Source organism: Pseudoliparis swirei, chromosome 5 (assembly GCF_029220125.1).
Source record: "Pseudoliparis swirei isolate HS2019 ecotype Mariana Trench chromosome 5, NWPU_hadal_v1, whole genome shotgun sequence".
NCBI lineage: Eukaryota > Metazoa > Chordata > Actinopteri > Perciformes > Liparidae > Pseudoliparis > Pseudoliparis swirei.
In genome coordinates, this window is record NC_079392.1 from 9,551,765 (window position 1) to 9,579,121 (window position 27,357).

The 27,357-nt window shown below is 41.9% G+C and overlaps 1 protein-coding gene across 2 annotated transcripts; it reads right to left on the reverse strand.

The window, feature by feature from the left end:
* Positions 1–5: 5 nt before the first annotated feature.
* Positions 6–25,327, reverse strand: LOC130193861 (desmoplakin-A-like). Of its 2 annotated transcripts, none has more exons than XM_056414655.1 (24): positions 24,921–25,327; positions 20,584–20,671; positions 18,196–18,317; positions 17,945–18,095; positions 17,125–17,250; positions 16,808–16,867; positions 16,536–16,703; positions 16,133–16,237; positions 15,938–16,033; positions 15,527–15,652; positions 15,052–15,204; positions 14,606–14,760; positions 14,381–14,507; positions 14,043–14,229; positions 13,012–13,457; positions 12,711–12,889; positions 12,325–12,463; positions 11,804–11,997; positions 10,886–11,048; positions 10,711–10,794; positions 10,524–10,631; positions 10,252–10,350; positions 9,492–9,989; positions 6–6,965 (listed from the first exon to the last, which is right to left on the reverse strand). In XM_056414655.1, exons 1-24 carry the CDS (start codon positions 25,253–25,255, stop codon positions 657–659), a joined length of 10,218 nt encoding a protein of 3,405 aa, XP_056270630.1. In that variant the 5' UTR covers positions 25,256–25,327; the 3' UTR covers positions 6–656. The 2 variants fall into 2 exon arrangements, with proteins under 2 accessions (XP_056270630.1, XP_056270629.1); XM_056414654.1 differs by having other exon boundaries at positions 8,163–9,989.
* Positions 25,328–27,357: the final 2,030 nt, after the last annotated feature.

Sequence of the window (27,357 nt, forward strand, 5' to 3'; positions counted from 1 at the left end):
ATCGGTCCATATGAAAAAAAGAATGAATCTTTTTTATTTTGAGATATTGATTATTGAACTGTTACAAAACCGCAATTGTGAAAGAGCAAATAAACAACAATGGTTAAAAACTGATTATTTAAAAAAGAAATTGTAAGTGTCCTTAAACCAATCTATGGAACCAAACCCTGCATCCCTCCCCTCACAAAACAGGCATTTCAGATGACAAATAAATGTAAACATCAAACCATTTTGTTACCAATGCAAAGCTTAAAAAGAAATAGCATTTAAGAAAGATTTGGAAAAATATATTTGTAATATGTCTATGAAATCTATAAGATATCTAAGCCAACTAAAGGGAACCAACAATTATATTAATATCCACTTTATTTTCAATAATACCATAACATGGCTACCATTAATATGGTGGTCCAGTTTAAAAAAAATATCTTGGTGATGTTTATTGTCACAATCATTTGAACTAAAAGCATAGCATCACCAAAGCAACAATCTAAAACTATGTTAAAAAAGCCCTAAGAGCATTATGTTTGAAGTACATTATCATATAATGTTCCTCCGCATTTTCAACACCCAAGTTCTTTTCTCAACAATCACTGTACGGTTAACAGATTCAGATTTTGTTTGTAAGAGTATGAATGTGCAGGAACTTTCTTGGTTTACTTTGTGGAGAAGGAGGTGGAGCAGGTGCGACTGTAGTGCGAAGTTGATAAAAAGGCAGAGGAGCCTAGGTCCAGACTGTTCCTGCGGGAGCTTCGCCTTGAGCCGCTCCTGGAGCCGGTGGTGGATCCTGGGGCAGAGGTGACATTGTAGGGACTGCTGATCCCGCTGGAAGACACAGATGATGCCTGCAGCATTTTCAACCCATTGCTTTCCTCCACCAGACAATTATCAAAAGCCTCCTTGTAAGAGATTCTAAGTTTGGTCTTGGGGCAAGTTAGGTTCTTTGTGTGGTTCATGATGTCTTGGAGATTCTGGCCTGCTCTCACATTCAACCAGCCCCTGTTAACAGCATCTTCTATGGTTATTCTACAGTCCATTTCTGGATCATAAAGCCCCCCTGTTACAACCTGGAACTCCAGGAACCTATGCCCAGCCTCATATGGCAGCCACATCTCCTTAATGGCTTTAGCAGCAGACATCTTCTTCCTGGTTTTGACATCCTCAAAGCCAAAGAAGGCTTTCTGGGCACTTTTCAGCTTCGGGGCCATGTCGGCAGTTATTATGCCAAGGCTGATGGCCTCTTGGATGCTATGTCTATGGCCATTTGTGGGATCAATAATCCCCCCTGTGCAAGCCTGAGCCTCCAGCAGTCTTTGAGCAGTGATGGAATCCACCAGACCACGATTCAGAGCTTCACTGATGGAAATTTTCTCAATAGAGTCTGTGTCAAATATGGCACCTACAGGTTCCTGGGCACCTCGTGTTTCAACATGAGAGGCCAGAGTGATAGATCTGCTGGATATACCACTATGGGAGTCAGGTACGTCTTGTGCTACACTGCTGGATGAGGAGTTTCGCCCTGTGACAGTTGTTGTTCTTGTTGTTGTCATCTTGGAAAGAGTAGGTGATAAGGGTCTCGACTGGACTGATGAGGATGTCACTGACGATGGAACTGAGGCTGCTGAAGTTCTTAAAGTGGATGATGATTTCACGACAGTTGTACGAGGGGATGCTGATGTTCTTGAAGTCATTGATGATGATGATGATGATGTCACTGAAGTTGTACCTGCGGCTGTTGATGATGACGATGATGATGCATGTTTTTTCTTGTTGCCGATGATATCTGCAAGTTGAGTAAGGGTGATGCTCTGCGATCGGTAATTATCTAGATCTGATTGATCAATTACTCGCTTTTCAAGCAGCTCAGTAATATCATACTGTTTTCCAGTCTTCCTGTCATTGATAAGAAATTCTGTGGAACCATCTGGATTAGTGATAGTGATCTCTTCCCATTCACACTCCTGCTCGGACAGCTCCAGGAAGGTCTCGTAGTCAATAAACCCCTGGTCATACGCTACACGTATTGTCATCTCTTTATTAGTCACCGGGTCTACAATTATCACTCTCCTCTTTCTCAGAGTGTTCTTCAGAGTCGACGCTAGTTCTTTCGTGATAGGCAAAAGTATGAAGCCAGTCTTCTTGTCTGTGATACAGCGTTTCTTAAGCTCAAGATAAGTTAGTTTTTCATCTGTGTTGGGATCAAAGAAACACTGAGCTTCAACATTCTGATCAGTCAGGGTCGCGTTCATTTCCTTATCAAAGTAACCTCTCTTGTAGGCTACGTTCACGTCAATACGATGGCTGTGTTCAGGATCAATTATACCACCGCTGGCAATCTGGGCCTCGAGTAGACGAATGCCATGACCTTTCTCAACCAGACCTCTCTCTATGGCCTCAAAGAGGGAGATAACCTTGTCTGTACCAGGCAGTTTGTAGCCAGTCACAGCCTTCTCTGCTGATAGCAGTTTGTCTTTAAACTCTGGCCCAAACAGCCTTTTATTGTAGGCATCACTAACAGTCAGGTAACGGTTGTTGACAGGATCAACTATAAAACCTGAAGCAGCCTGGGCCTCCAGCAATTCCAGAGTGGTCCCAGATTCCAACAGTCCATCTTTCATGGCCTGATAGATTGTCAGAACCTGCTCACTCGCCTCATCATAAACCCCTGCTATGCAGGTGGAACCTCTCAGGTAGGAGCACAGACGGTCTTCAATGTCGTGGCTCGTCAATCTGCCTTCCCTAAATTGGTCCACATCTGACCGGGTTAAAAGGTTTGCATCCACTAGATCTATGACCGACACTTGGCCCCTGAGCCCCTGGACAGTTAATGGCTTTTTAGGTTCAGGGAGAAGCAAAAGACCTGTTTTTGGATCTACTTTGCATTTTTTCTTCAGATATACATAGGTGGTTGCTTGTTGGGTGTCTGGGTCTATATAACACTCAGGATGCTGAGTCAGGCTCTGATATAGGTCCTGATCTATGAGATCCCTATCCATAGCAAGATCTTTGGGTAGAAATATACTGAGGGCAGGGTCTAAAATACCCCCTACAGACTCCTGAGCCTGAAGTATACGTAGAGCTGTGTCCTTGTCAATTAATCCCTTCTTCATCGCTTGGCCTGCTGATAAGAGCTTGCCAGTATTTGGGTCTCTGTAACCAATAACAGCAGCTTCAGCAGCATACAACTTTGATTCGTCCTCCTTATCCACGACTCCTCTGGCACATGCTTCCTTTACAGTCATTTTCTGATTAGTTTTGAGGTCAATTATGTTACCAGTGGCTGCCTGAGCTTCAAGTAGCAAGTCAGCGCTTTTGGACGACATCATTTTCAGTTTTTTGGCTTCTGTAAAAGACATTTTCCCTAAAGGTCCAGCTGCCACACCAGCAATTGACCCTGTCCCCATCAGAACGATCTTTATATCTACAGACACCTCTGAGACAGTTTTCTCTCCCTTCATTAGCTGGTTATTTGTTGGTTTATCCAGAACCCCACAGTCAAGCAATTGTTGTGCTGTGACGGTTTTACGGACCCCATTAAAGACTAATTTGGAGGGGTCCAAATTCTCAGAGACAGGCAAAAGTTGTAGGCCTGCTAGAGGCTCTGTCGTGCATTTTTCCTGCAGAGCCCCATAGGTGGAATTAAGATCAGTTTCTGGGTCAAGATAACAAGCAGGGCTCTGGTTCAAAGCATGCCGGAGGTTTTCATCCAAAAGGTTGCGCTTGATAGCTATATCTTTGGGGAGAAACACGCTGAGATTAGGATCTATAATTCCTCCCACAGACTCTTGTGCCTGAAGCAGGCATAGGCCAGACTTTCTGTCAATTAATCCCTTATTCATTGCCTCAAACACTGAGAGCAGCTTGGCTGAGCTAGGATCCTTGAAGCCCACAGCAGCAGCCTCTGCAACCAATAATCTGTCACGATCCCGAATGTCCACTACTCCTCTGGCACATGCCTCCTCTACTGTCAGCCGTTGATTAGTCTTAGGGTCAATTATGTATCCTGTGGCAGCCTGAGCTTCGAGTAGCAAATATGCACTATCTGAGGGCAGGAGCAACTGTTTCATGGCTTCTGAGAAAGACATTTGTCCTTCACGTCCAGCTAACACCCCACCAATGGCTCCAGTTCCCTTAAGATACACTGTCTTTTCATTAGAAACTGCTAGAACGGTTTTCTCCCCTTTAACTAGTTGGTCTAATGTTAGCTTGTCAATGACTCCACATTCAAACAACTGCTGCGCTGAGACTGACTTGCGGATTCCATCAAACATCAGTTTGGATGCGTCTTTTCTCTCTTTGATTGGTAGAAGTATCAGGCCAGTGTGAGACTCGGTTTTACTTCTCTTCTTTAAAGTCTCATAGCTGGAGTCACGCTCAGTGTCTGGGTCAACGTAACACTTAGGACTCTGGTTTAGAGCATGACGGAGATCGTCATCCAAAAGGTTACGTTTGATAGCTGTATCTTTGGGGAGAAACACGCTGAGATTGGGATCTAGAATACCTCCAGCAGACTCCTGAGCCTGAAGCAGGCGTAGCCCAGTCTTCCTGTCAATCAATCCCTTCTTTATTGCCTCAAACACTGAGAGAGGCTTAGTTGTGCTAGAATCACGATATCCCACAGCAGCGGCCTCTGCTGCCAAGAGTCTATCTCGATCCCTATTGTCCACCACTCTTTTTGCACATGCTTCCTCTACCGTCAGCTTCTGATTGGTTGTGGGGTCAATTATGTGTCCTGTGGCAGCCTGTGCGTCCAGTAGTAAATCTGCACTTTCTGGAGGTATAAGCATCTGTTTCTTGGCTTCTGATAAAGACATTTTCCCTAAAGGCCCTGCTGCCACACCAGCAATTGATCCTGTCCCCTTCAGAAAGACTGTCTTATCCACAGACACCTCTTGGACCGTTTTCTCTCCCTTCATTAGTTGGTTAAATGTTGGTTTATCCAGGACCCCACAATCAAGCAACTGCTTTGCTGTTACTGGCTTACGAACACCGTCAAAGATCAATTTTGAAGGGTCTAGCTTTTCTGTGATTGGCAAAAGAAGCAGACCTGTGTGAGGCTCTGTCTTGCATCTTTTTTTCAATGCGTCATAGCTGGCAACTTGCTCAGTTTCTGGATCACGGTAACACTCAGGACACTGGTTTAGATCGTGACGGAGGTTTTCATCCAAAAGTTTGCGCTTGATGGCTGTATCTTTGGGGAGGAACACGCTGATATTCGGATCTAGAATGCCCCCCACGGACTCCTGGGCCTGAAGCAGGCGTAGCCCAGTCTTCCTGTCAATTAGTCCCTTTTTCATAGCCTCAAACACTGAGAGAGGCTTGGCAGAGCTAGAATCCTTGTATCCCACAGCAGCAGCTTCAGCTGCCAATAATCTGTCTCTATCACGAATGTCCACAACTCCTCTGGCACATGCCTCTTCTACGGTCAGCTTCTGGTTGTTTCTGGGGTCAATGATGTGACCTGTGGCAGCTTGGGCTTCCAGTAGCAAATTAGCACTATCTTCAGGCAGGAACAACCGTTTCTTGGCTTCTGACAAAGACATTTTGCCTTGACTCCCAACTTCAACCCCAGCAATAGGCCCAGTCCCCTTCAGATTAACCTTTTTGTCAACAGACACTTCTGGGACATTTTGCTTCCCTTTTTCTAGGTCTATAAATGTTGGCTTGTCCAGGACACCACAATCAAGCAGTTGCTTGGCTGTGACAGGTTTACGAACACCATCAAAGACAAGTTTGGAGGGGTCTACCTTACCGGGTATAGGAAGAAGCAGAAGACCTGTGTGTAGCTCTACCTTACATCTCCTCTTCATTGAAATATAGGTTACACAATCCTCACTTTCTGGATCCAGGTAGAGCTCAGGTCCTCGATTCAGAGCACTATATATGTCATTATTGATTAGGTTACGCTCAATGGCTTTGTCTTTGGGAAGGAATACACTGAGTACAGGATCTAGAATTCCCCCCACAGACTCCTGGGCTTGTAGCAGACGCAGTGTTGTATTCTTGTCAATCATTCCTTTCTTCATGGCCTGAAATACTGAAAGGGGTTTGCTTGTAACAGGATCCCGATATCCTACAGCTGCGGCTTCTGCTGCTATCAACCTCTCTCTGTCGTCTTCATCAACCAAGCCTTGATCACATGCCTCTTCAACTGTCAACTTCTGATTAGTTCTGGGGTCAATTATGTGGCCTGTGGCAGCCTGAGCATCCAGTAGTAGGTCAACACAATCTGGAGGTAGCAGATTCTCTTGTTTTGCTTCTGTGAAAGTCATTTTGAATATAGGTCCTGCAATAGAACCTGGACCTTTCAGAGCTCCAATTACCACTCCCGCTATTGGACCTGTCCCTTTCAGACTGACTTTTTTGTCATTAGACACATCAGGGACAGTCTTGTGCCCCTTCATAAGCTGGCTGAATGTTGGTTCGTCCAAAACACCACAGTCAAGCAACTGGTTTGCTGTGACAGGCTTACGGACTCCGTCAAAAACCAGTGTGGAGGTATCCAAGGTCGGGGGCTCCCTAACTCTCATCAACTCTGTTTCATGGGTTTTTCTGACAACAGCTACCTCTTGCAGTTCTTTCTGCATGGTTGACAGCTTACTTTTATATGTCTGATCAAGCTCCCTGAGTTCCCTCATCAGCCTCTCTATCTCACTTTTCAAAGTGTTCTTTTCACTTTCCAGACGCTCCTTGTCCGTGTCATGTTGCTTCATCAGGCCCTGCTTACTATCATATTGTACCTTCCAGTAATCTAAATCTCTCTTGATGTTATCGTTCTCCTCCTGCAGACGTTGCTTATTTCGAAGTTCAGATTCTTGGGACAATGTAATGCGACTGAGTTCCTCCTCTAGCCTCTGGTAGCGATCTTTGTCCTTTTCTGACAATTGCAGTTTCAGCAATAGAGCATCTTTCTCATTCACAATATCACTGTACTGGGACTGAATGGATAGCATCGAGTCTGTTGTCTGCAGAAAAAAGAAGGAAAAAGAAGAGAGACAAAAGGTTAGTTAACTCTATTTTTTAGGAACCATACATTTGTTCTCTGCAATTTACATCACAGTATACAAGCATAAAATCAAGGATAGAACAGGTTTGGCTCTAAAAGAAATCTATTCAAGAAATCCTCATGCCACTATTAAAATGAACTGCACCTAAATGTGTACTACTGCTGGTAAACCTTAAATGGTACACTTAAATGCCATCAAGGAGGACAGCAAACATACTTGCTATATTTTTTTTCTCTAGAAGCAGAACACTGAACAACCGTTTGGCTTTAGGGAAATGGGAGATGTCATAAATGTGATGTTTTTAGTTTTTGCTGTTGCGTGTGTTAAAATCTGTTTTTGATTCTAAAAATAGTCAAAACAGGTCTGTGTGCATTCGAACAAAATATTAACTTTGCAATATATCATGCAGACTATTTCCCTTCAGAAGAAAACATGAAAACAAGACAATGTCTTGTAAGACTGGGAAGTTAAAATATGTAAGTAATTACATTACAGTAGTCAATAATAATAATAAAAACGATCCATGGGGAAAAAAACACAATTTAAAAAACTAACAGGTTTTCATTGTGAAATCAACCTTCCCAATCTTGAATCAGATCCAATATTTAAACTAATACGTTTTACAGATTTAAACAGCACAAATAAATAATGGCAATATATTGATCGACTGGTCTAAAATGGCATGAATAGTTGCTTTCAATACTGTAAAATGTTGTGTATATTTTACACGTATACCTGTGCTATTTTTATACGTTTTCAAAATGTGTCTCAAAGACCATCAAAATGCCACAATAATACGACAAAAATCAACCAAACTGTATCAGATCAGAGGACCAGCGGTAATGATGTAATTGATGATGTTGATCACTCTGGGAAAGAAGGAAAGGAGGAAAGGCATGCAGACTGCACAGCTTTGCACAGCATGGGCAGGCACAAAGGCACAGATTATATTGGCATGCAAGTGATTGGCATGCAAATTCATTCAAACACATAGACCAATATGTGTTCAAATCAGAGTTACCAAGTGGGAGGCATCTATAGAGGATCTAGCAAAGGTTTGGCTACAGAGACTAAAAGCTACTTGATTGATCTAATTTAGGACTCTGATTTGAAAAGATGAGACATTCCCAGACTACGTGCCACACTTCCATGTACCTCAGTGACCTCCTTTTGTATTTTCTCAGTCTCCAGCTTGAGTTGCTGTCTTTCCGATGAGAGCTCTGAGACCAGGCTGCGGTAATCTACAATGCTGCTCTCACTGGCATGCAGCTGCAGCTCCAGACCAGAAATCTGGGAGAAGAGCTCATCGTCCTTTGCCCGTTTCAATCTCAGGAGTTCCTCTTTATCATGTTGTGTCGTCCTTAGTTCCTCCTTCAGCCTCAGCATCTCTTTGGTCTGGGTTTCTGTCATCACCTTCATCCTTTGAAGCTCAACAGAGTTCTCATTCAGTGCCTTACTTTTCTCCTCAATAGTTCTGTAAAGGCCTTTATTTTTGATATTTGCTTCTTTGCCTGTGGCCTGCTCCTGGAGGAGCTGTTGCTGCAGGGCCATCAGCTTGGCGCTCAGCTGGGCCATGTGCTCTGCAGAGGTCTTGTTTTGTCTCGAGCTTCTCTCCAGCTCCTCCTGCAACCTAAGACGCTCTTCTTCCCCTCTCTTTTCTGACGTGCTGGCATGTTCTTGGCTCTGGCGTAGAGTGTTAATGGTGCTGATGTAGTCTGTCATGGCCATGGTGGTGTCTTTCAGCTCCATTTCTACCTGCCTTCTTCTGGACACTTCCTCTTTGTTTGCCTTTCTCAGACTCTCTCCTTGGCTCTCTAGCTCATCTCTCGCAGACTGAAGGTCCTTCATACGTCCCTGTAACCTGCTCATGTTCTGTTCTACTCTGCTTCTCTCCCTGCTCTCCCTCTCCAGTTCCAACCGCATCTTCTGAACCTCCCCCTTGCACTCCCCTAGCTGGTTAGCAACCATTGATGAACTGGTCAGCTTCATCTGCAGCTGGGCAAAATTCTGTTCAAGCACACTCTGCCCTTCCTCTACAGTTCTCCTCCTGCGGGTTTCCTCATCCAGACTATGTGTAATGTAGGCCAGCTCCTCACTCTTGTCCTGCAGACTCTTCATGACTAGAGCTAGCTCCTCTGTATATTGGCTGCTTTCCTCATCTGCCTGCCTTAACAGCACCTCAACCTGACTTTCCAGTTCTCTCCTCCTGCGCCCTTCCTCTATGATGACAGCACGCTGGCTGTGAGCTTCTTCCTCTGCCCTCATCCTTTGTTCTTCAGCAAGGCTCAAATACATCCTGAGCCTACTCAGCTCTTCCTCCAGATTCCTTCTCTCTGTCTCCATCCTCTCCTTTTGCAGCTGGAGATCAGCTGTACCTTCCTCCCTCAGGGCTGTCATTCTCTGGATATCTGTGTGGCTGATGTGGATCTGGGATTCATAGCTGAGCTTTAAGTTATCGATCTCCGTACTGAATTGGCTCCTTACCTTTGACAATTCTCTTTGTAGATCCGTGAACCTCGCTGCCTCCTCGGCCAGCTGCCGCTGCAGCTTTACAATCTCGTACTCCTTACTTGCCACACTCTTCTCCGCCTCCGTCTTGGACACGCTGACCATCTCCAGCTCCTTCAGCCTCTTCCTCAGCACTGACTCGTACTCCTCCTGTTGCGTGGTGTAGCGATCTTCTGCTAGCCTTCTCTTCCTCTTTTCTTCTTCAAGCAAGTAGTTGACACGTGTCACCTCATCATTGAGGTCTGCCAGTTGGTTCTGAGTCGAGTCGAGACTGTCCTTGGTGGCGTTGCACTGCAGCGCAGAGGTTTGCTTCACCTCCTCCATTGATAGCAGCATGTCCTGTGAGTTGGATAACTCCAGCCGGTAACGGGAAACAGCATCTTCCAGAGATTTGTTCTTGGCTTTGCGGTCTTGCATGTTGTCCCTCAACAGTCGAAGTTCTTCCTCTAATAGGTCAATCCTGGTGTTACGAATCTGAAAGCAAGATGAAGCAAAAGTAAATGCATAGGTCGTTTTAGGAACTTTAATCAAGTACATTTCAGTGTACTTATTGTAAAAACACTTTGCCACAGTGTACTTGGGTGATTGATTAAAATAGGTTTAACTGATGAAAAAAACATCAAATGAATATTCATATTTATAACAATATAAAACTTAGACAGAGCACAAACAGAAATGCGAACGAATACAAAGCAAGCACACATATTCAAAGAAATACCAAATACAACATTGGTACCTTGAGTTCCTCCATGTTTTTGAGCAGCTCTCCCAGGAATTTGTAGTAGTCGCCAGAATGGGTGAGCAACTCCATGTAACGGGTCTGTAGTTGTGTAGCCTGAGACAAGGCGAAGATAAAAGATACAGTTAGATCACACGTCACTTCACCGATTCATAGAAATGTAATTGATCCTATAACGGGAAAACCTTTTCCTATTCTAGTGGGTCACCATATGCCAAAAGCAGCTTTAGTGTTTTAATTAGTCAACTTTTCCAATTTGGTTTCATTACTTCCAGATTAAGATCCATCGACGGTGACTTCAACATTGTCCTTTTGATGGGGATGTTGAGCAAAGTCTCTAAACCAGAGGTGTAGGAGGCCAGGTCCGTTTCATAGTCCTGTAAAACGGACATAGTCATTACATTAATTATTTGAATGAGTTTGAAGGCAGAATACAGTATATGTAGGCCTCCTTACCTTGATTGCATTCACACAGGCACCATTGTCCTTCAGCACACTCTCTACCGTCTCCCTCTTCGATTTGATTTCGGAGTTCAAGACCTGAGGAAGACAATAACATAAAGATGTCGGATATAGATTCTCAACGGCGTAAGCAAATTAATCAACAGCAACGAAGGGCTGAGCCGGAAACCTTCTGCTTGTTAATATGATCGATCAGTCCTTGGATGCTCTCTATCTTGGTGGCCTGCAGGGCATCTTGTTTTTTCTTTGTCACATCAATCCAATTAATAAGGGAGGTGCTGGTTTGCGTGTAGTGCTGCAGCTGAGGCTGATACAGCTGCAAATCCTGGACTCTGAACAAAGAGAATAAATTCATAATAAAGCAACATATCATCTGCATGTTTTACACTATAATGTATTGATTCTTGCGAGTGTAAAGGAAAATTGTCTCGGTAAATCAGGAGAGGAGGATTGAAGTCTCTGAATCAAAGTTGCCTGTATCCGTTGTAATCCTTGCGAGGAGGAAAGTTATTACACAGCTTCTCAGGGAACTCTGTGACACAAGATTCAATGAAGTACAAGTCACACCATTACTTTTACAACATGAGGGTTATGCCCCGGTCAAACAAACCAAAGTGCTGAGTCTGGTTTGTACGAGAACTTCAAAGAAGAAGTTCCCTCTCCTTCATCTGGAAGGGTCAGCTCCTTTTTTGGAATAAGACCCAGAGACCTTGTATCTGCTTCCTAACCCCTAACCTCCCTAACCCCTAGTGTGGAATGTGATTGATTTTACGAGCAGGCTGGTCTGCTCCGTATTTTCCCACTACACTAAATCACTCAACTCCTGATCACCTTAGCTCCATTTTCCCATGACGTGACAGGACTGTATTTTACCATTACATGAGGTACAGAGAGAAAGACTAAGCGAGTTGCAGGTGCACTCAGGTATAAATGGGTTGTGCTGTGTTGAAAGGCTGTAATAAAAGTTGAAATGGTTTGACAAAGATACATTGCAGATACTCAGATTTGGTGTAATAGTCATGTGTTAGGTTCGGTTTAATATGGGTTCCTTGTGTAAAATAGATATCAGAAAGAGAGGAAGACATACCTTGTGTCAATCTGCCTGTGGATTCGTCTCCAGCGGTCTGACAGCAGGTTCACCTGCTCACTGTATTTGGAGAGCATCATGTCACACCTGTGGAAGGGCCCGCCCACCTGGCTGTTCCAGTGGCTGGCCTTGGCTAGCTCCGCCTCCATGGAGGACAGAACATTCTTCTTTTGATCCAGCTTTGCTTTAATATTCTACACATCAACAAGACACACCATTAAAATGTGAAAAGCCAGACAAGTTATCAATATGTTTTTAAAGAATCGCGGCATACATAAATGCAACACAGTGCGGCTCTTAAGCTTTTTCCCATCAATTTTCCTCATTTAAACTGATGGATGACCACTCAGCCAATAACTAATATGCACTGGTTGTCTGTCCTAACATCAATCATGTCTTACGTGTGCAATACATGTTAACAAATTAAATAAACAAAAACATAGCAATATCTTCTAGAAAACGGCAGCAATTTTAGCAACAAAAACAAATTCTGTGACCATGTAACATGTCCTTTAAAATACCTTCAGGGTCAACATGTAATCCTCCACTTCGCTGTCCGACAGAGAGGTGGTCTCTTTCTCTGTCAGTCGTGCCTCATGAACTTTCACGATGTCTTCAGCTCGTGCCACACTCTCCAGCATGTCCCTGAGGGCCTGCAGCCTGATAGAGGGGAAGAAATGATGGAAAACATTTATTCTTTTGATAATGTGTGAAATCAATGTCAGAGTTCTTACCATTTGTTGGCTTAGTAATGTGAGAAAAGTGAGTGCACTTTTAATACACCAACTAACATAAGAACATCTATGATCTTATGTATATAACATGATATCTCAGATCGTTCTAGCTGATAAGTACTTGATGTCAATCCGAATAATCAAAGCTAAAGAACAACAGTTTGTTTGCGTACCGCTGCATGTAAGCTGACGAGCTGCTCTCCAGACTGCCCAGTCTTTGGTCAATGACTCCAATCTCACTGCGGAAGAACTGGGCTTTATCAGAATCATTCATGGCCTCCAGCTCCTTCAGGATACGCTCCTTCAGACGCATGTACTCTGCATGCAGCGATTGGATATCATGCTGCACCGTCTGTGGGGAAACGCCCAAGTAGAGTCATTGCAACAAATATGTATTTAGAAGAACGTTTATTTTCAAGACTGCATGCGTGTCTATCTATGTTTGTTTGGGTATTTAAGAATGTGCGCGTCTACCTGTAGCTGAGAGATCTTGACGCCACAGTCGTGCATCCCGTCGTCTCCCAAGCAGATGTGAACATGCTGACTCAGCGTGTTCTCGGTGCCCTCCAGCCTGAGTCTGAGCGCATGCAGCTCAGATAAGCTGCGGGAGGATGAGGACGTGGAGGAGGACGAGGAGAAGACACGAGAGGTAGAACAAGTGGGCGTCTTCACCTTCTTCACCGTCTTGCTCTCCACCTTCAATTCATTTCTCTTCACTTTTTTCAGCTCCGCTCTTCGTCTTTCTTCTTCCAGCCTCCTGGCCTCCTCTTCGCGCAACCTGGCCTCTTCTTCCAGCCTCCTGGCCTCCTTCAGCCTTCTGGCCTCCTCCAGCCTCCAGGCCTCCTCCTCACGCATCCTGGCCTCAGTTGCTTGCTGGTCGGCTGCTTGCTGTACTTGCTGTACTTCTACGTGTCCCTGAACTGTGAGGTGAGACAAGATTCGTTTTACTTATACAAATTGTAAGAAAAGATGATTCTATGGTCAAGCAGGTGGATTTTTGTATCAACACAACATGTTGTGAAGTCTTGCACACTTAAGCAATAGTTTTTTCATGTCAAAACCACGAGGACTTTATTTTGAAATGTAGAGTCCAGAACATGGAGTGGGTTTTCGAATTGAAATCAACCAAAACTATTGTTTATCATACAGATTGGGCTTTTTAAGAATGAGAGACTTGACATTCTTTTACATTTTAAACGTTCTCCTCAATACAGACATTTCAATTTCTAAAGAAATTGACAATAACAATATGGATGTTGAAATTGGGAAACATTGGTTGTAAAGGTGATGAACAAAATAATTGAATTTCTGTGTTATCACTGCACTTACAATAACTTGCAGCATTTATTTTTAAACAGGGACACAGTTCTCGATTGTCTTTTACTGACACAGCTTTGATTTATGTTCAACGCTGAATATTTTTATGACATAATTATAATTTCACATCATCACCTTTAAATACAAACATAAATTGTGGTGTGAGGTATGATGTTAGTAATACTGACTGTAAGTAGGCAGCTGCACCACGATCTTATCGAAGTGGGTCTGAGCTCCGGTGAACTGAGTCTCGATGCTTTTCTTGTCCTCGTCAGCAAACATCTGGGAGCCGTAGCTGCTCCGCTTGAACTCCTCGTAGTTAGTCTCCAGACTCTTGATAAGTTTACGGTATTCCTCCGGACGCATGCAGGACAGCTGAACACACACAAACACACACACACATTAAGTTTGACTTGCACCTAACCAACATCAGAAACCAAAAGGTAAGTAAATGGACATTATTTAAACCCCTCCCGTGATAAAAAAAACGTTCCATTCTGTTTCATTGAGCTTACTCATCACTTACCATGGACACGGTGAGGGAGTTGATTGTTCTCATATCCATGAGGCAGTACTGCCAGGCGATGAGACTCTTAACGTTGATGTACAGCTGACTCCAGATGGACAGGATGGCCTCGTAGTACTGCTCGTTTCTTTGGAAAACACAGGGACAACATTTAAAACTTAACCTCACAACAACAAGGTTATTGTGTTTTTTTCTCGGCTAAAACAAACAAATTGTGCATCTTACTTGCTGGCCAGACTGATGCTGATGGGGTTGGGAGGTGGTACGATCAGGCACACAGAGGGCACCGACATATCAAGTCCTCCGGGGCCCGTCACGTCCCACTTACTGCGCTGACTGTTGTCCTTTAGGATGGCTTTATTGTCCTTACAAATCACCTTCTGTGGAGGCCAATACAAATAAATGATATCACCCAATAAATAAAGGTGATTGGCATATATTGATGATGACTCGCAACATAAAGAGTGAAGATGGCAGCTGAAAGTATGTTAATCCAAATCAGTAAATAAACTTAAATATTCAGTTGTCTGTGATCTGTATCCATGGCTGCTTGAGAAATGGGAAATATAGGCTTACATTATGTTTTGTCTTAGTCACCCCTGAAACAAGTATGACACTATTAATGTCTTACCAATGGTGTGTATGTGTGGCATGTGCTTTAGAAAACTGACCTGGTCTTGTTTGAAGTCACACAAGGCTTGTACAAAGATGGGGCTGCTGCTCTTCTCGTCTGGGTTTCTGGGTTTCAGTCTCACAATGTTCTTGGACATGTTGACCAGATGTTGAACCTGCCTCTTGTTTTCCATAATCCTCTCCTTCTCACTCTGGAAATAACAAAAACAAATCAAGATCCTACACTAACCAAGGAATAATTATGATTACAACAATGAGGATCATTATAAATAATTAGAAACAGTAGTGGTTCTTTAGCTTATTCAAGCTAAAGACAATGATACCAAATAAAAATAGAAAATCGATTTATATGACAAAAGGTTGAAACTTGAACAGACATAATCAGAAAACAATAGAACAAATAGGACAAAACAGCTTACTGTAATAAGAAGACCAAAAAAGTAGTGCGTTTAGATCCATCCACAGACTTTCTTACATTATTTAAGAACGAATGAAAAGAGGAAGCTGTCGTACCTCCAGTCCCCTGAGGAGCTCCATTAGGTTCTCCAGTGAAGTGCCCTTGTCACAGGTGAACTTCCTACCGACCGCCTCATGTTCCTTTTGCAGACCGCTGTACGTCTCATTGGCCTCTTTGAAGAACTGAGATACATAGAAGACTTCATCAGGAATATATTTAGAGTTTTTTTACAGTGTTATTTTGACATTACGTCTGTTAAAAGTGCTTTTACACACTCCACTTTGTTAGCAAACTACTTGTTAAATGTGTGTGTCTGCCATCTGGTGCTGGGCAGTGACTTTATTAATGCTTGTTTGCCGAAAGCGACAATAATGAGAGCCAACCCCAAACAGTAAAATGTCTGTCAGTAAAATACAACCACGACATCACTATCAGTTGTTAATATGCAATTGCTTTTTTCATGTAACCTGGTTGTAAGCTGCGTTCTCCTTCAGATGAACATCGATGCACTTGGTGATTTGAAGAAGCCAACTCCACTGAGTCTGCAAGGTGTCCATGTAAGCCTGAATTATACAGACAGAGAAAATAGAAACATTAACCGAAAAGCTCCAATTTATAATTGCGTGTAAACACCGTCTGGTGATGGAGGGGTCGGCCCACACCTCAATCTTGTCTGAAGCTGGATGGTTGTTCTTCAGGAGGGTATCCACTCTGGTTTTCAGCTTGTTCAGGTCCTTCTCTTTGACCTCCAGGGCACTCATCAGTTTCTGTTACATAAGAGGAGGTTTAGAAAACATCAGTTTGCAGATGGAGGAATACTCTCTGACTTCGCTGTGGATGACTGACTGCAGCCGCCAACAGTCTCACGTCCCTTATAAGAAGCAGTTTAACCTCATTCGTGTATTTTAGACCCACAGGATGGCCAAGAATATTTAGCGACCAGAAAGAAGCTCTTTTAAAAAACCTGGATTTAATCAAGAATTTCTGTAGCGTCAAGGCATCAAAATAAACCCAACTCTCCCCTTTCTCCAATTGGACTTTTGATCTTTTAATCGTACTACTTACGGAGTAGCTCTCCTGCTTGCGGGGGATGTACTGGTCGATGTTCTTGTCTCCCCAGTCAAACATCAGCTCCTCCTCCTCCCTTTCGTTCACCCACATGATCTCTTTGGACATATCCTGGATGATCTGCTTGAGCTCTTGCAGCTGCTCGGTCCTTACATACAACATGTTCTATCAGGGGAGAAGAGAGTATGTCTAAATACAACAGTTCACCTGAAATTGCACAACACAAGAGGTGATGATTAGCGAGCAAGAGGGTTGTTTTTTGCTTTCACCTGTAGACTGTCCCATTCCTGATCCAGAGCGTGAAGATTACCCTTGTCTCCTTTCTTATTCTGTGGTAAGAGGATCAACATCAGTTAGTGAAAGACACTCTTAAGACGTTATCTAAAAATAGCCTGAGGAGTTTAAAGCATAGGAGCATTTACCAGCCAGGGGGATCTCACAAAATTATGCTTCTGAGGTACAACATTGGATATATGGGATCCAGTCAGTGTTTTCTCTGAAACACTATATCAATTAATTGACTTCTGTTGCCACCCTAATAAGGTTGGCATTGTTTAATGCAAGCAGCAATGATAACTGAACCCACCAGGCTGTCTTTGGCTCGGTCCACCTCGCCGCTCCTTTGGATGGAGCTTTGAAATTTCTGGTGGCTGATGAGCTGCTGATCGATGGCGGCAGCATCGTCTCCCCAGGAAGAAGTTTCAATCAGACGCTGAAAAGCAAAAATGATATTTGATCAGCAGAAACCAACATTTAACAAACCTTAGCAGCTAAAAATGCATATTTTAAGTAAATGTTGCGGCGAACAGCAAAAAGCCTTCTGAAACCCTTCTTGCAGCCCAGATAGGAGGTTTAAAGTGTGTTTCAAACATGTATTTGAGATGCACAAATAAAACATCTTGAATCTTGAATCTTGAATCACTTAATGTCACCAGCAGGTGGCAGCAGAAAACCAAGATAGATGTTTCTTTTCTTTTTGTGAATTTATGACCCTCTTCCCCAAAAACATCCCAGGAATCTACCAAAATAAAATTGTTCCGAGAGTTGATGGCAAGTCAAAGCCTTCTTTTAATGTCCATTTTCCTGCAGTACATCCCCAAAATATGTGAATTACCTCTTGTGTGTTCTTGTTTTTCTTTCCATTCCTTTAGAAATTAATTGTCTCAAACAGTAATTGCCACAATCATTACCACCTTGATCCAGTGTCTCTGCATGGTACCATGGTTTCATGAGATATGTCAGTCAATTTCAACACTGCTCATTCCTTTGTCTTTAAATTATTCAAAATTTAAAATCTAGTTTATGAGTTTGGATGAACTTGAAAAGGCTATAGAATCCACAAGAGAAATGTGATCAAAAGGTGAGTGAGTGAGTGTGTGTGTGTGTGTGTGTGTGTGTGTGTGCACCTTTTGCTGTGCAATCCAGGCCATAGCATCTTGGAAGTTCCTTCCAGGCTCCTCCCAGCCTCCAGAGCTCCCTCTGTGGCTCTTCCTCCTCTTCATGGAGCCATTCATGGCTATGTGGACACTCTTCAGCTGGTCTTGACAGATCTCCACACTACGGATCAGGAAAAGAGAAAGACTTGTATGAAAATCCTTTCAGTTACAGATAAACAGATATGAGAATAAGAGGAGGGAACGGGATAAGTCTGTCTTACCTCCTGACTACGTTGTCAGAGGGCTGTCCCATTTTTCTCAAGTCTATGGCGCAGCTCTTCAACTGGTCAATGGTCTCTTTAGCCATCATCATGTAGCGCTCTGCATCGCCCATGGAACTGCCCTGCAAGGCATGGACAAAGCATTCATGGAGGTGTACAAAACCACTGTGCAGAAAAACAATTGGAAAATATGCATCCACTTATTTTACTGTGAAAAGTCTCTGGTGCAAAACATTTGATTTCTTTATTTCTAAACCCATATAAGGACACTTTGATTCAATGTATTCAGTGTCTACCAATCAAAAGTATCCAACAGTGTGTTCCTTCTAGTATATTTTCATATTACATGTCTTTAAAAACTTTATGTTGGGCAAAAAAATTTGTTGATGTTATTTTTGTGATATGACATAGAGCCAAACACTTTCTTAGTTTTGTTGATCAAATGCAACACTTTTGCTTTACACTGATACAATAATGTGTAATAACATACACAAAAATGTCGCAGTAAAGCACACACACATTTAAAAAAAGTTGCTCAGCAAGGACCTGAGGAATAGAGAGAGCGAGTGTGTTTGTGTGTGTGTGTGTGTGTGTGTGTGTGTTGCCAAGTGTAAAGCTGGCAATGTTAAGCGGTATCAAGTGGATTCACTGACAGTTGAAATGTGGCTCAAGAGGGTTTTCTATTATGTGTCTACACTCAAAGAAATGACTCATTGGATGAACTCAATTAAATTGTTGGCAGGTTTTCCATCCAATAATTATATGCAACTCCAACTCAAATTTAGCACATCAGTGCAATAAGATGTAATTAAGTTAGTTCAACTCATTTGTATCAAATACATCTAAAATAAAATAACGATATTCATTAAATTAAATTAATTTGTGTTTGGCCAACTCAAAATATAGACTAACTAACTAACAAAATATGCAAACTCCACACAGAAGGAACGCCCCGACTGGGAATTGAACCCACGGACCTCTGGCTTTGAGGCGACAGTGCTAGCCACTACACCACCGTACAGCCCTGAAAGTGTCTTCACCTCATGCAAACAACTGATTTTCAGCTGGCGCATGCGCAAAGGGTAGTCCTCAATGAAACACATTTATTTTGAGTTGATATGCACACCATCGAACCTAAATAAATCTAATAAATGAAAGTATTCATACATTTTGTGTTACACCCATTAAATATAAATATCTATTTTTGTAATTGATTTATTTAAATGTATCAAACAATATTTAAATGTGTCACCTCGAAGAAGGGCTTGAATCGTTTTTGTGAGTGTAACCTAAATATATCTAATAAATGAAAGTATTCCTACATTTTGTGTTACACCCATTCAATATAAATATCTTCGTTTTGTAATTGATTTATTTAAATGTATCAAACAATATTTAAATGTGTCACATCTAAGAAGGGCTTGAATCGTTTTTTTGAGTGTATGAGTGTCATTTTAAATGACCGCTCATTCAGTTACTCAATATACAATCAAACGTTATTTCTGTCATTCTTTCTGCATCAAGTGAAGCTGCAACACAATCTTTTTTTTCTTTTGGAACAAAGCCTAGAAGACTGAGACAGGTTTATATTTGCTCTGAAGCAAGTGAGCCCATTACACTCAAAGAAATGACTCATTGGATGAACTCAATTAAATTGTTGGCAGGTTTTCCATCCAATAATTATATGCAACTCCAACTCAAATTTAGCACATCAGTGCAATACAATGTAATTAAGTTAGTCCAACTCATTTGTATCAAATACATCTAAAATAAAATAACGATATTCATTAAATTAAATTAATTTGTGTTTGTCCAACTCAAAATATAAACTAACTAACAAAATATGCAAACTCAACACAGAAGCAACACCCCTACTGGGAATTGAACCCACGGCCCTCTGGCTGTGAGGCGACAGTGCTAGCCACTACACCACCATACAGCCCTGAAAGTGTCTTCACCTCATGCAAACAACTGATTTTCAAAAGGCGCATGCGCAAAGGGTAGTCCTCAATGAAACACATTTATTTTGAGTTGATATGCACACCATCTAACCTAAATAAATCTAATAAATGAAAGTATTCATACATTTTGTTACACCCATTAAATATAAATATCTATTTTTGTAATCGATTTATTTTAATGTATCAAACAATATTTAAATATGTCACCTCTAAGAAGGGCTTGAATCGTTTTTGTGAGTGTAACCTAAATAAATCTAATAAATGAAAGTATTCCTTCATTTTGTGTTACACCCATTCAATATAAATATATTCGTTTTGTAATTTATTTATTTAAATGTATCAAACAATATTTAAATGTGTCACCTCTAAGAAGGGATTGAATCGTTTTTTTGAGTGTAGTAGAGTTACGAAACAAAGCATGACTCACAGACTGAAGGGCGTAGTCGGCTTTCTTCAGGTACTCTTGGCACTGGGTCTGCAGCATCATGGATTTCTGGTTAATGGAACTTGAGCCACTGCAGGGAGCAGCAGAGCAAACTTATTAGCACCAAGCTATCTGAATTACTACAATAAAGGCATGGCTACAACAATATCACAGTTTAGATGTCTACTTTGTTATCAGTTGTGAAGGAATGTATGAACTCATGTCCCATTAATGCACATAATACTCTTCGATTCAAAAGGCAGACACAAATATCTGACAACAAATATCAAAAAATATATGAAATAAATAATAAATGATTGGACCCAGGAACTAATTAACAAAATTTTTCATTTTCTAAAGTATACAGTGGCATATTTCCCCTGTTTGTGTGTGTGTGTGTGTGTGTGTGTGTGTGGGAAGGGGGGGGGGGTGTCTGAAACTGAGATAAGCTGTTGCAGTGGACTAAGCAGTTCAATGTGAGCTACTGTATACATACAACTCAGTGATTCTCTTCAGGGAGGCAAGTAGCAAAGGAGTGGATTAAAATAATTCTGCAGCTTGAGTCCTCACATAAAGACATAAAGTCATGTATTCAAGCGCGGCCTTGTTTTGTTATGACTGTGTAGGCCATCCAATGTAAGAAATAAGTCAGGTGCTAACTCCTTATACAAAAAAAACATCAAATCATACCAGCCACATTCCTTGTAAAATGTGTCATGAAGTATGCAACCTTCTTTCATTTTGAATTGAGACTGGAGGAAATATGATTGCTGCAAATGCTATGATGTACATGTTTGGTAAATGTGTATGAGCTATTTTGTATGTGTGTGTTGCTTAGGCACTATTATGTCTAGAACAGATGTTGTGGAAGGGCGAAATGAATACTGATAAACCCGGCAGTCATGATTAATATTTGATAGCAAACAGAGCTCTGCAGGGCCCCTTGGTTCACAGGCAACAGGTGGCTGCACTCTAAAAAGCCCAACTTCAAATTTGTTGTCCGATCACATTTTTTTAAGTTGAGTCAACAAATGCCTTTGAAAAAAGTTGAACGAACTCAAAATGTCAATTTCATTAATAAAGAGTGGAATCCACTTTAAATGTTAAGTTGAGAAAACTTAATATAGTGGTTTGGGCATCTGCTGAGGTAACTAAGGCCACTGCGCATGTATGTCAGTAAACACACACACATATATATATATATACAAATACATATATAAATACATATATATACTACTTTAATCTTATATTTTAAATAATAAAATAACATAAACATATTTTCTTTAGCCCCTGTTTAAAATACATTGGTTTTTGATACCATTGTTTGTTTAATATATTTAGATATGGATTAGATTTGGAAGGATATTGTCCATTGTTTAATGGCAGATTTGCTCCAGTTCAGGTTTTTGTCACTTATTGAATAAAAGGGAGCCTGTACCGTAGGGGGAACCTACTCGTGACGGCTACACACGTGTCACAACCATGTTCCAAAGCTTGTTTCAAGGCCTTGATTTTGGATTCACAAAACAGATTTTTTCTTTTTTTTCTTTATGCAGCCATTTTGATTTTTAAGGATGTTGACCCTCTGCTGTCTATGTTCAAGTGTTGACACCTGGAATTCATATAGTTATGCAAACAAATGTTTAGTTATTGTTAATAAACATTTTGTGTTTGAAGAAGTTTGTTTTCTTTAACTGTTGACTTTTCCAAAGAAAACGGTATACATTTTTAATTAATTTAAATGAAGGCAACGTTGCAAAGAATGTTGAGTGTACTCAAATAATGGGCAGTGAAATTTAGGAACAAAACATTTTAAGTTAAAAGTAAGTTCTCTCAACAAAACATTTTAAGTTAAAAGTAAGTTCTCTCAACAAAACATTTCTCAACAAAAAATGTTAAGTGCTGTTGATGTATGTTTATAATCTACAAGAACACACAATTGAAAGTTTCTCCAATTTAATATTTTAAGTGTTCTGAACTTAAGTACATGAGTAGATGAAACTTAAATACATAAGTACGTCTGAATAGTAATGTTACGTTTGACAAACTTAAGATATCACTTTGAGTGAACTTCTTATCATAAGTTGACACAACACATTAGCCCTTAGTTGAGTGAACTCAAAAAGGCTTTGCAGCTGGTTGCCTCACTTTTTAAAGTTGACTCAACTTTTTTATTTTTTTAGTGTGCGAGGAAAGGGCAGATTAAATAGTTGTAAAGTTAACCAGAAAATTATGAGGGGCCGTGAGGGACATTATTCAGAATACCCTCTCACACACACAACTGAAATGCTCTCACACACACTACTGAAATGCTCTCACACACACACACTAGTGAAATGCTCTCACAAACACTACTGAAATGCTCTCACACACACGAGTGAAATGCTCTCACACACACACACTAGTGAAATTCTCTCACACACACTAGTGAAATTCTCTCTCACACACGAGTGAAATGCTCTCACACACACTAGTGAAATGCTCTCACACACACTCCTGAAATGCTCTCACACACACTACTGAAAAACGATATGCTCACACACACAACTGAAAATCTCTCACACATACTAGTGAAAAGCTCTCACACACACACATGATATGAAAAGCTCTCATACACACATATGAAAATTTCACTTGAAACGGAAGGCATTTCACTTGAAACGGAAGGCATTTCACTTGAAACGGAAGGCATTTCACTTGCAACGGAAGGTGCAGTGTTGCCAGGTCATGGTCTTTCCCGCGGCATTGGGCAACTTTTGAAGTGTTGCCGCGGGTTGAATTTTGTGTCCGCTGGTTCGGGTAGACCTATTTTGCATGCAAATTACATGAATATCTTTCAATAACAATCCATATTTTAAATGAAATAATTTATTTATACCCAAATCCTACCATAAACTGCTTTTAATGCTGGCATACTAAACATTTGGTGTTACTTTGTAGATATTACAATACATTTGGCAATGATAGCAATGCTGTTGGACTTTAAAAGCAGTGTATATGGTTTGGCACGGGCATATTTTGAGTTCTGATATTGGGCTGGTTTTTGGGCTGGTTTTATTGGCCATTGGGCTGGTTTTGTCACACAGACCTGGCAACCCTGGGAAGGTGTTTCAGTTGAAACGGAAGGTGATCAAGGATGGCAGATCAACAATGTGCTCAACAGCCCTTAAGCAACGGCGTTACTAAACAACATATTGGCCTCAGCGGAGACAATCAGAACACTGTCTAATGCCTCAACTGTTCGGCAGCAGCCGGTGTTACACCCCTACTGGTTTTCAAACCTACTGGTTTCCATACGCGTGCCTGCGTTGTGTTCTCTTAACATCTGCAGCGGGGCTCTGTCGCTCACCAGATTCGTCACACATTCACAAACATATTGCTGGAGATCTTCAAGCCACCGTTCATATCCATTTCGGCGATTACGATAGTATAAGTGAGCAGTGCATCACAGCCACGGATGAAGAAATACATTTTCGAAAAAATAAAAATAAAAAGATTGCCCGACCTGGTTTCGATCTCTTTCACGCAAAAGGATACTGCACTCAAAGAGGCGCAGTCTGCGCGCTGCGCCACCAGATATTAGCTTCAAGTCAAGTAATTTATATATTGATCCATTAAGTCGAAGGGATCTGAAACAATTGGTTACCTTGAGCGGATATGTACACTTTTAAACATTAAGTCACATTTCTTATGTTGCGAACAAGCATCGCTAAACATGTTTCAAAGTGTACATATCCGCTCAAGGTAACCAGGTCCGCGGACCTGGCAACACTGCACCTTCCGTTGCAAGTGAAATGCCTTCCGTTTCAAGTGAAATTTTCATATGTGTGTATGAGAGCTTTTCATATCATGTGTGTGTGTGAGAGCTTTTCACTAGTATGTGTGAGAGATTTTCAGTTGTGTGTGTGAGCATATCGTTTTTCAGTAGTGTGTGTGAGAGCATTTCAGTAGTGTGTGTGAGAGCATTTCACTAGCGTGTGTGAGAGCATTTCACTTGTGTGTATGAGAGCATTTCAGTAGTGTGTGTGAGCATTTCACTAGTGTGTGAGAGCATTTCACTAGTGTGTGTGAGAGCATTTCACTAGTGTGTGTGAGAGCATTTCACTAGTGTGTGAGAGCATTTCACTAGTGTGTGTGTGTGTGAGAGCATTTCACTAGTGTGTGTGAGAGCATTTCACTAGTGTCTGTGAGAGCATTTCAGTAGTGTGTGTGAGAGCATTTCACTAGTGTGTGTGTGTGAGAGCATTTCAGTAATGTGTGTGAGAGCATTTCAGTTGTGTGTGTGAGAGTGTATTCTGAATAATGTCCCTCACGGCCCCTCATAGAAAATGAAGTCATACCTCAATCCGCCGGACATCCCTCCGGACAGTCCGCCTGCCATGCTGCCCGACATCCTTTCTCCCATCCCGCTCATCATTCCGCTGGACATTCCGCCTCCCATCCCGCTCATCATTCCGCTCGACATTCCGCCCAACATTCCGCCTGCCATTCCGCCTCCAGAGGACTTTGAAAAGCTGTACGTGTTGTTTCCGTCAAAGTAGGGATCGTATCCATTACCGCCTCCGTGCATGACCTCGCTTCGTGCGTAATGGTTGGTCCCCTCTCTGTTCATGTCGCCTTTGGATCCGGCCGTGCGGCTCATGTACAGGCCCTTCTGGGACCCGTACATGCTCATTCTGACACGGACACGGCAGCCAAAGCGGCTCTGTGGAATCTACCGTACGAACCTCAGCAGCCAGGTAGTCTCCGTGTCCACCCGCCAGCCCGCTCCTCTCGGTCAGACTGCAGCTGAGGAGCAGTGGAAGGTACTTTTTGGAGGCTGTTGACTGCGCCTCTTTGCCACTCCCCAACCTCCTGAGCCAAAAGAACTCCCCGAGGCCACTCCCCTTCAGGCACAGCTCGAGGCGGAGAGCGTGTTTGTTCTGTTATGTCTTTGTGGGGAGCAGCTTTTAAAAAAGTTATGATATTGGGAAATGATTTAGGAGATTATGAAAAGGTTTAGGCATTTTTGGACAATATTAGTAGGAGAGGTAGCCTACTTACATTCTGGAAATTGAGCACAGTTTGGCAAAGTCAAGTAATTTTTGAAAGGTAAAAATATTTTTGGAAAGTGTGGATTTGTGGTTATTTGAAGTGAATATTTGGAAAGTGTTGGGAAGGACCTCTAGCCTGGCCCTGGTTGCTTGAAACGGCTGTTTGAGGTCACATTTAGGGTGGGGTCAGGCAGGTAGTGTTGGTTAAAGTTTGGGTAAGGACCTGTAATGCATTATGTCCTCCCAAGTATCGAACTGGAACATGTGTGTGTGTGTGTGCCCTTCAACTTTTATTTGCTTGTAAAGCTTAAATAAATTCATTGATCATTCACACAAATTAAATTAACTAAATAAACAACCTAAAATGCTAACATTCTGATTCACACATGTATAGTTGTACAAATCTTGTATATTTGTACAAATCTGGTGTGTATCGATTTATCCTCTTATTTACGAGAAGTATGTGTTTTTTTTCTGTATTCAGAAACCTGGCCCTTTGCCTGTATTTTCTTAATTCTTTTGTTGGTTACAAAATGTTGTAACTAACCGGATAGTAAACACGCCTGAAGAAACTGTCTGAAACTGGCAGACACAAGGCCGAAGAAAATCTCAAATATAGCAAAACGGACACAGTAAGTGTGCGTTGGTGTCCACTTTCACCCGCTGGCGAGCACCATAACCCAGAATGAGCCGGGGAGGAGGGGCCAACTTTAAGTGTTGTGTTAACAAGCACAACATTGACAAACTGACAACTTCTTTAGGCGACTGCTGTAAAGGTATGCAATGTCGTGATGCATCCATCTGATCAGGTGATGCATCCAGTGAAACTTTAATTAGAAACAACAACCACAGTGCATCTCTCTCCTCACGTCTTATCAAACTTGTATCTTTTCTCTGCACGTCCTCCTCATTCACTGTCTTTCTGTGTCTTATAATTTTGAAAAAACTCTCTCTCTCTCTCAAATCAAACACACACACACACACACACACACACCTGCCCCCAGCCAATGGGAGGAACTCACCGGAAAAACAAGTTTGACAGCTGCTCTTGAATGACAGCATGATGATATCATTAACAAAGTTTGACACCTGTTCAACTATAATTAATAAAAAACATAAACGTACAAACCCTGTTCTGCGCCTGGTCACCATGGAATAGCAGCACCAGGAGTATGTCTTAAGTGTAAAGGAAACTAACCTTTTCAATCTCCTTTATAGAAAACAAGTGTAATGTCGAAACACTCAAATGCCTTCAGGCATTAATGAAGCAGAAACTTGGAATCATTCAATTGAATGACTGGAGCTCCACCCCACACATGGTTAGGAGGTCTGACCCAGAAAGATAGTGCAACATAGTTTTATACAGTTCTAATTATTGATGAAATGTTTGCCCCTCATCCACCCTCCCCCTCTTGCTCCTTCCTTCGACCTCCTTCCGTCCTGCAGACAGGTTCTGTCTGCCTGACAGATGTTTTGTTTAGCTGCGTCTCTGAGGGGTGGCAGCTAGAAAGAAAGACAAAGTACAAGACGACTAGACAATAATAAGACCTGTTACTGTCCCTCTTCGCTGGTGCCGTTGAGGCGAGGTCAAGATGAGCTGAACTCTGCAGTTACATTTAAAAGAACACTATGATACATTTCCACCACATCAAGGAATACAATGCAGATCAAGTCCATTCTTACTTTCAATCAAGTTTATACTTTTTGTGTGTTTTGTTGTTTTTAGGGGTGCAAATCCATCATT